Source organism: Piliocolobus tephrosceles, chromosome 1 (genome assembly GCF_002776525.5).
Source record: "Piliocolobus tephrosceles isolate RC106 chromosome 1, ASM277652v3, whole genome shotgun sequence".
NCBI lineage: Eukaryota > Metazoa > Chordata > Mammalia > Primates > Cercopithecidae > Piliocolobus > Piliocolobus tephrosceles.
Genome location: NC_045434.1, coordinates 212,917,425 through 212,927,233, shown reverse-complemented (window position 1 = coordinate 212,927,233; position 9,809 = coordinate 212,917,425). Strand labels below are relative to the sequence as shown.

General features: G+C 47.0%; 1 protein-coding gene across 2 annotated transcripts in view; it reads left to right on the top strand.

Annotated features, from left to right (window-relative positions):
• Nucleotides 1-8,659, top strand: part of CA6 (carbonic anhydrase 6) — a 37,280-nt gene extending 28,621 nt beyond the window's left edge. Inside the window, exon 8 of one of the 2 annotated variants that reach the window (XM_026447394.1) lies at nucleotides 8,477-8,659. In XM_026447394.1, coding sequence (XP_026303179.1) covers nucleotides 8,477-8,568 — 92 coding nt within the window. In that variant the 3' untranslated portion in view covers nucleotides 8,569-8,659. Of the gene's footprint in view, nucleotides 1-3,174; nucleotides 3,655-8,476 lie in introns of those variants that run through there. The other variant, XM_023215327.1, reaches the window with a different exon arrangement.
• Nucleotides 8,660-9,809: the final 1,150 nt, after the last annotated feature.

Genomic DNA, 9,809 nt, shown 5'->3' with positions numbered 1-9,809 from the left:
AAGCACCTGCCACCACACCCAGCCTTTTTTTTTTTTTTTTTTTTTTTAACAGAAATGGGGTTTTTCCATGTTGGCCAGGCTAGTCTCAAACTCCTGACCTCAAGTGATGTGCCCACCTCGGCCTCCCAAAGTCCTGGGATTACAGGCATGAGCCACTGCACCTGGCCGAGTTAACCTTATTAACCCCATTAAGATTATTTCCTGCACAGCTTGATCATAGTCTGTATTATGAACCCATTCCCAACGCCTCCTATACGTTCTCTCAAGGTGGAGTTAACTAGACCATATACTGTTCACGGCATCTGCCTGGGGCGCAGGCCCCAGACCCCAGCGTGCTGGAAGTAGGTGCAGGCAGGCCAGCCTCTGCTGCATCCTCCAGTTCCTTGGATCAGGCTCCAACTGTGTCCTTGGCTCACCTTGTTTCTGTGTTGGCAAGAGTGTAAAGATTTCACAGCCTCCTCATCTTTATTTTATCTGCTTTCTGTAAAGTTGTGGTGAATCCATTGTCTTTACAGCCCATTCTGTTAACCATTCCTGATACTTTTATATTTTCCAATACAGTAGAATCAGTATCCTATCAATATTGTTTACTCAATATTATCCCACTTTTTTTTTTTTTTCTTTTTTGAGACAAGGTCTCACTCTGTTACCCAGGCTGGTGCTTAGTGGCACAATCACAGCTCACTGCAGCCTCAGCGGTTCAGGCTCAAGTGATCCTCCCACCTCTGCCTCCCCAGTAGTGGAGACTGCAGGCACACACCACCACAGCCAGCTAATTTTCTTTGTATTTTTTGTAGAGATGAACTCTTACTATGTTACTCAGCCTGGTCTCAAACCCCTGGCCTCAAGCAATCCTCCCCAGTCAGCCTCCCAAAGTGCTGGGATTATAGGCAGGAGCCACCTCATTCGGCCTTATCCCACCTTTATATGTACCTTTTAAAACTTAAATTTCCGCCGGACATGGTGGCTCACGCTTGCAATCCCAGCACTTTGGGAGGCTGAGACAGGCGGATCACGAGGTCAGGAGATCGAGACCATCGTGGCTAACATGGTGAAACCCCGTCTCTACTAAATATATTAGCCATGGTGGCAAGGCGAGGTGGCGGGCGCCTGTAGTCCCAGCTACTCGGGAGGCTGAGGCAGGAGAATGGTGTGAACCCAGGAGGCGGAGCTGCAGTGAGCTGAGATGGTGCCACCGCACTCCAGCCTGGGCGACAGAGCAAGACTCTGTCTCAAAAAAAAAAAAACTTAAATTTCCACCCCCCACCCCAATGAGGCCTATTTGTGATTTTCTCCCCACCTTTCCTTCCTGGTTCACTTATTGAATTAACAGGGGATGTAGGTGTTTTCTATACTGTTTCCTCCAATACAATTCACTCCTCCAATACAATACTAGCAGAGGAAAAAATCTGACATCAGCTATAGTGATCATTTCTCCATATTGTACTATATACAACATTAACAGCAAGAATTCTTTTTTCCAAAGGCAATGTCGTCTTTAACAGGTCCAACTGCAAGCAGGCTGACCAAAGGGAGCTTAGACCCATGCATCTGTTTCCTAATTCTTTTGGAGTCTCTCACTCTGTCGCCCAGGCTGGAGTGCAGTGACACAATCTCATGAGCTCACTGTAACCTCTGCCTCCCGGATTCAAGCAATTCTCCTGCCTCAGCCTCCTGAGTAGCTGGAATTATAGGCATGCACCCCCACACCAGGCTAATTTTTGTATTTTTAGTAGAGATGGGATTTCACCATGTTGGTTAGGCTGGTCTTGAACTCCTGACCTCAGGTGATCTGCCTGCCTGGCCTCCCAAAGTGCTGGGATTACAGGTGTGAGTCACTGTGCCTGGCCTGTCTTCTTGTTCTAAATGCTGCCACGTTTCCCCTGCTTTCCCTAAAACAATTTTACGCTATTCTGGCAATAGGCACCAACAGACTGCGTATCTTTCTATATGCCACATCTGAAATGCTTTCTCCATGAGAGGGTCACTCTAGCGTCTCCTCACGAGGGGGGTCAGATGTTCTAGGTACCGGCCCCAGATTGAGGTACTCCATGTGGTGATTTGTCTGTAGGTCCACTGAGAATCGCTGTTTAGGATTTATTACTTCAACTCCCAGTTCAGCATCAGAGGGCTTCCTTACCCCCAGGGAACCTGAATTGTGGCCTCCCTTTGCTCGTTATTGAACAGAGAACTGGGCATCATCTTGGCCCACCTTCCCTCAGACCCAGATTCTCTCCTCTCCTCTCCTCTCCTCTCCTCTCCTCTCCCCTCCTCTCCTTTCCTTTCCTTTCCTTCTCTCTCTCTCTTTCTTTCTCTCCCTCCCTCCCTCCCTCCCTCCCTCCCTCCCTTCCTTCCTTCTCTCTCTCTTCTTTTTTTTCTGTTTCTTTTTTTTAGCAGAGTCTTGCTCTGTTGCCCAGACTGGAGTGCAATGGCTCAATCTTGGCTCACTGCAGCCACGACCTCCAGAGCTCAAGCAATCCTCCTATCTCAGCCTCTCAAGTAGCTGGGAGTAGCATGTACCACCACACCCAGCTAATTTTTGTATTTTTTTGTAGAGATGGGGTTTGGCCATGTGGCCCAGGCTGGTCTCAAACTCCTGAGCTCAAGCAATACGCCCACTTCAGCCTCCCAAAGTGCTGGGATTACCCGGCGTGACCCATCGCGCCTGGCCAGGCGCAGATTTCTTTGTAGCAGTGATTGGCTCTGGTCAATCCAGCTGCATGACTCATGGTATTGCACTGCTCTGTAGAGAACTGTACCCCAGCGGGGCTGATAGGATTCCCCTGTCCACAAGACATGACCTGAGAAACCAAAGGTCAGCTACAAAAACAAGACGATGGCCAAATACGGACCTCTTGCAATTTATTTACTAGAAAACACCTCTATACTATATCCCCTCAGGCAAGGGCCACCAGGAATCACGGGAGAAACTAAAATCCAAGAGTAAAGCCCACGTCAACACGCCACCCCTTGGCTCCAGGCAGCCTAGAAGCCTGAGTTCAAACACAGTGAAGACACATAAAGGCAATGTATTGGGCACATGGAGAGCATTCTAAAGAATCAAAAGACTTCCCAAAAATATGATGTGGGTATGGTAACTGGCTGTCCCCCTTCTCTGTTTTTGTGAGGACTGTACAAGGTTTAACCGTTTCCAACTAACTCTTCTCTTCACAGAATATACTCTAGGCTCCGAATTCCAGTTTTACCTACGTAAGATTGAGGAAATTATTGAGTACTTAAGAAGAGCATTAAACTGAGGAAAGCTAAGAGGAATATTCAATATTAACTAGCTTGAAGTCTGACCTAACCAGAAGAGGCACCTGTCCCCTGCAGCCACACCCTGCCCTGTCTAAGAAACCATGTGTGTCTGGAACAGGCTGCTCCCCCTGGGGCAGCTGTTGAGCTTCTGATTAAAAGAGGGGAAACTGTCATCCTGGACAGGAAGTGAGATGCTATCATCCTGGACAGGAAGTGAGATGCTATCATCCTGGACAGGAAGTGAGGTGGCTTCAGTTCACGAGAAGGGATCTGAGTTAGACATCACCAGTGGAAATTGATTGGAATAGAGATTTAAAGGAAATAGAACCCTAACTATTCTCCCATCAAATCATATATGTTGACCTGTCTAAATTATAAACCAGCCTGACCTTTCCTTTAGCATTAGACGTAATAAAATAATTTTGGAAATTTGTCATTAAAAAATTTCTATTATTTTGTATCACTTCAAATATCCCTTCTTTAGTCCTGCCCACCCCCCACTGCCCCCCTTCTCCCCCCCACTCCCTCCCCACTTTCCCCCCTCCAACACCACACACAGGTGAAGGCATAGAGATCAAGGTGGGAGGGATTAATAAAGATTAATAAATTAATAAGATTAATAAAAAGGAGAGAGGTGTTTTTTGTTGCTGTTGCTTATTTTTTTGAGATGGAGTCTCACTTTGTTGCCAGGCTGGAGTGCAGTGGCACTATTTCAGCTCACTACAACCTCCACCTCCTGGGTTCAAGCAATTCTCCTGTCTCAGCCTCTCCAAGTAGCTAGAACTACAGGTGCGCACCACCATGCCCAGCCAATTTTTTGTATTTTTAGTAGAGATGGGGTTTCACCATGTTGCCCAGGATGGTCTTGATCTCTTGATCTTGTGATCTGCCCACCTCAGCCTCCCAAAGTGCTGGGATTACAGGCGTGAGCCACTGTGCCCAGCCTTTTTTTTTCTTCCTTGAGACAGAGTCTCACTTTGTTGCCCAGGCTGGAATCCAGTGGTACAATCTTACTGCAACCTCTGCCTCCTGGGTTCAAGCAATTCTCCTGCCTCAACCTCCTGAGTAGTTGGGATTACAGGCGTGCACCACCACGTGCAGCTAATTTTTGTATTTTTAGTAGAGATGGGGTTTCACCATGTTGGCCAGGCTGGTCTCAAACTCCTGATCTCAGGCGATCCTCCCGCCTTGGCCTCCCAAAGTGTTGGGATTACAGGTGTGAGCTACTACCCCTGGTCTAGGAAGAGATTCTTACATTGAGAATTTATCAGTGGGGGAGTTTGGAGCAGGGGCTGTTAGTCAAAGAGAAACAGGAGATGAGAAAGAAGAAGGGCTCCCAGGACAGAAGGAAGGAAGAGAGGGGACCTCACTGCAAACCACCTTGTTGGTCAAATAGTGCCTGGGCCTTGTTACCAGACCCACGTTCAGGCATCCCATTAGTTATGTGGGATGATAACATGACCCCACAGGGCTCATAGGGCTGTGGCTTCATTAAATAACACTGAGAAGTACCCAGAAGAGTGACCAATATTTTTTATTTTTATTTTTAGTTTTTTGAGACAGGGTCTAGCTCTGTTGCCCAGGCTGGAGTGCAGTAGTGATCCTAGCTTCATGGTAGTCTCAGCCTCCTGGGCTCAAGCAATCTTCCTACCTTGGTCTACCAAGGTGCTGGAATTATAGGTGTGAGCCACCACACCTGGCTGCTACTATTTTTCTTGGTCACTTATGCATTCCCTTCATCAATGCCCCTTCCTTACCCACGCCCTAGCTTCCTCCTCGCCTCTGATTGAGATTGCTCTGGCTCTTCTGAATTCCTTCTGCTCGTTACCACCTTTATTTTTCCATGTCATTATTTATGATATCCTAAGCACTTCCACCACATGTGACTGCCCTCAGCCCCAACGGCCGCCCTCAGTGAACTTGCATGATCCCCAGTTTGCAGAAAGCAAACCAAGATGTCGACTTGCCTGAGATCTCCTAGGTGGCAGATGAAAAGCCAGGACTTGAACTCAGGTATTTTGTATCCACATTCTTTTAACTATAGGAAGCCTCCCTTTCATTTTCTCAACAAGCTTTCTTGTGCACCTGCTCTGAGCCCGACATAGCACTAACTGCTGGGGGTTCCAGAGATGGGTGAGGACAGCTCACACACTCCTACAGCTCGAGTCTGGTGAGCAGGACAGACACTGAAATAAGCAATCATCGTATCTCCGTATGGTGGAGGGAACGCCTGCATATAAAATCCAGGTGCTTGGCCTAGGTTTTTTTTTTTTTTTTTTTTTTTTTTTGAGGCGGAGTCTCGCTCTGTCGCCCGGACTGGAGTGCAGTGGCCGGATCTCAGCTCACTGCAAGCTCTGCCTCCCGGGTTTATGCCATTCTCCTGCCTCAGCCTCCGGAGTAGCTGGGACTACAGGCGCCCGCCACCTCGCCCGGCTAGTTTTTTGTATTTTTAGTAGAGACGGGGTTTCACCGTGTTAGCCAGGATGGTCTCGATCTCCTGACCTCGTGATCCGCCCGTCTCGGCCTCCCAAAGTGCTGGGATTACAGGTTTGAGCCACCGCGCCCGGCCTGGCCTAGGTTTTGAAGGCTGAAAAAGAGTTCACCTGGGGAACCAAGTCAGAGAGGGGCGGGGTCATTGTAACCCGAGAGTGTAGCATTTGCTGATGGAAAGACACTCAGGGAAGTGGAAGCAATCTGGTGTGGTCAGAGGACCAAGTTCAAGGATGCTGGCATGGAAAGTGGGCGTGTGGCCAGGGGAGGTCAGGCCATCACTAGTATCTTCTGTGCCACTAAAGGGTTTCGGATTTTACCCTGTGGGTGATGGCAGAGACTGCAGGGTTTTTGCAGGGGAATGACATGGCGAGATTCATTCTTTCCACCAGATAATGCGTGTCTTTAATAAATGAGAGATGCAAGAGTGGACCGTACAGCCAAAGAGCTTACTTATATTCCTGTGGGGACGGAGACAAGGAAATGAAGATGAACATGGGATTACACTCACCTGCGCTCAGGGATCCAGCCCTCCCACCCCTGAAAGTCTATCCTTAAGAGAGAACTGTGGCCTGGCGCGGTGGCTCACGCCTATAATCCCAGCACTTTGGGAGGCCGAGGTGGGTGGATCATGAGGTCAGGAGATTGAGGCCATCCTGGCCAACATGGTGAAACCCTGTCTCTACTAAAAATACAAAAAAATTAGCCGGGCATGGTGGCAGGCACCTGTAATCCCAGCTACTCGGGAGGCTGAGGCAGGAGAATCGCTTGAACCCGGGAGGCGGAGGTTGCAGTGAGCCAAGATCGTGCCACTGCGCTCCAGCCTGGCGACAGAGCGAGACTCCATCTAAAAAAAAAAAAAAAAAAGAGACTTGCAAAAAAGCCATTCATGCTGACGTTATTTACAGGAAAATACAGGAAAAACCGCAAATGTCCATCAGTTGGGGATTGGTTGACTAAACCAGAGCTATTCACACAGCAGAGAACTGCATAGGGAATAATCTCTAGGCTACATTTTTTTTTTTTTTTTTTTTTTTTGAGATGGAGTCTCGCTCTGTCACCCAGGCTGGAGTGCAGTGGCGCGATCTCAGCTCGCTGCAACCTCTGCCTCCCAGGCTCAAGTGATTCTTCTGTCTCAGCCCCGTGAGTAGCTGGGATTACAGGTGCATGCCACCAACGCCCTGGCTAATTTTTGTAATTTTAGTAGAGACGGGGTTTTTTCATGTTGGCCATGCTGGTCTCCTGACCTCATATGATCTGCACACTTTGGCCTCCCAAAGTGCTGGGATTACAGGCATGAGCCACTGCACTTGGACTGTAGGCTACATTTTTAAGCCTGCAAAAAGCAGTTTTACAGATGGCACAAGAAGAGTTAGAAATACGAAAATAGTTCAGTATTTGTTTATGTTTTCAAGCACAAACAAGGCAGAAAGAAATCAAAAATTAATTAAAATGGTTTCCTAAAAAGAGAAGGCAGGGGAAGGGTGCTGAGGGTGGGGTGGGAAGGTAGAGTTTTCTGGACGTACCCTGTTTGGTAGTTTTGACTTTGGAACATTAGGCTTTATGTAATTGCAAAGCAAAAGTAAGTAAGTAAGGAAAGGCCGGGCGCGGTGGCTCAAGCCTGTAATCCCAGCACTTTGGGAGGCCAAGACGGGCGGATCATGAGGTCAGGAGATCGAGACCATCCTGGCTAACACGGTGAAACCCGTCTCTACTAAAAAATACAAAAAACTAGCCAGGCGAGATGGTGGGCGACTTCTCTCCCTGGGGAGAAAAGTCTCTGTTTCCGATTTACAAGACCAGCATATTATTTTATATTACAAGGGGTAGTCCCAGCTACTCAGGGGGCTGAGGCAGGAGAATGGCGTAAACTCGGGAGGCGGAGCTTGCAGTGAGCTGAGATCCAGCCATTGCACTCCAGCCTGGGCGACAGAGCGAGACTCTGTCTCAAAAAAAATTTTAAAAAAAAGTAAGCAAGGAAAAAAGCATTCCTGAAACATAAAACGCAAGTTATGTTTCAACATAAAAATATAGCAGAACAACTGAACAATTGTACTTAGGGCTGGTGGCAGAAACACTGAAGGATTTTTTCATGTTATTTTAGACACAGTAGTTTTCATTTACCTACCTGTGCAGTGTATCCTAAGGACAAGAATAAGTACCAAGGAATCTTAAACAGTACTTAGGAATCCTCTTAATAATTATATTGGTATTGTTATTTTGAAATTGTGTGTGTGCGCAATTACTATCCTCTACTATTATATGTGCACAAATAATGATGTTAATGTCCTTACTAACAAGATTTTCAAGATAAAAAACAGAGATCCAAATTTAAAAATCAGGCTGGGCTTCATGGCTGACACCTTTAATCCCAGCACTTTGGGAGGCTGAGGTGGGAGGATCACTGGAGTCCAGGAGTTTGAGACCAGCCTGGGTAATATCGTGAGACCTCATCTCTACAAAAAATAAAAATTTTGCCAGGCATGGTGGTCCATGCCTGTGGTCCCAGCTCCTCAGGAGGCTGAGGTGGGAGGATTGCTTGAGCCGGGGAGGTGAAGGCTGCCGTGAGCCGTGGTTATATCACAGCCCTCCAGCCTGGGTGACAAAACAAGACCCTGTTTCAAAAAAGAAAAAAATAAATTGACAGAGCTAGATAAAAAACCCTGTAATCATAAATTTAGAAATATCAGTATAAATATATAAAGTCTTTTTTTTTTTTTTTTTTTAGGGACAGAACCTCGTTATGTTGCCCAGGCTGGAGTGCAGTGGCTACTCACAGGCATGGTCCCGTTACTGATCAGCACAGGAGTTTTGACCTGATCCATTTCTGACCTGGGCTGGTTCACCCCTCCTTAGGCAACCTGGTTGTCCCCTGCTCCAGGGAGGTCACCATATTGGTGCCAGACTTAGTGTGGACACCCAATTGGCACAGTGCGCTGCAGCCCAGTACTCCTGGGCTCAAGCTGTCCTGTCTCAGCCTTCCAACTACCTGGGACTACAGGCATGCACCACCACACTTGGCAATAAATTCTTTTTTTCTTTCTAAAAAGCATGTATTTCCTAGGTCTGTTCACTGAAATGTCCTACCAACAAAAACAAGCTACAAGCAATGAACACCTTATAACCAGATAACGGCTCCCTTTTTTTTTTTTTGAGACTGAGTCCTGCTCTGTTGACCAGGCTGGAGCGCAGTGGCACGATCTCAGCTTACTACAATCTCCACCTCTCGGGTTCAAGTGATTTCTCCTGCCTCACCCTTCCAAGTAGCTGCAGTCACAGGCGTGCACCACCAAACCCGGCTCATTTTTGTATTTTTAGTGGAGACGGGGTTCCGCCATGTTGGTAAGGCTGGTCTTGAACTCCTGACCTCAAATCATCCACCTGCCTTGGCCTCCCAAAGTGCTGGGATTGCAGGCGTGAGCCACTGTGCCTGGCCCAGATAGTGGCTTCTAAATACCATTTTTCACTATGAGGAATCAGGGAACCTTGGAGAAATGACTGATTCCAGACGTGGAACAATAATATAGAAGATGGGCTGGGCACAGTGGCTCACTCCTACAATCCCAGCACTGTGAGGATCATTTAAGATGGGGAGTTTGAGATCAGCCTGTGCAACAGAGCAAGACTCCTGTCTCAAGAAAAAAAAAAAAAAAAAACAAGAAATCTAAGTACTGGATTTATGTCAAAAAGACACTGGGGCCATCTTGAAGGGGCTCCTGGGTCAACTTAAGCATCCAAAAGAACAATATCATAAAAAGAATAATAACTGCAATGGATTGAAAATTGAAACACTAAATATATAGAAATATTTGAGTTCATTATGATCCTAAAAATAAGCAAAAGAAAACGCACTGGTCAACTTTGGAGGTTGCTAGGGAAACCATTTTTTTTCTGTAAATTGGCAAATGAAGGAAAGGGTCAAGTATATGTCCTGCCTTCCCTGTGCACACTGTAGCTGAGAGAGCTCATGGTTCGTTGCATCAGTTTCCTGTGGCTGCTGTAATAAATGACCACAAACTGCATGGTTTGAAATATCAGAAATTTATTTATTTTCTCACGGT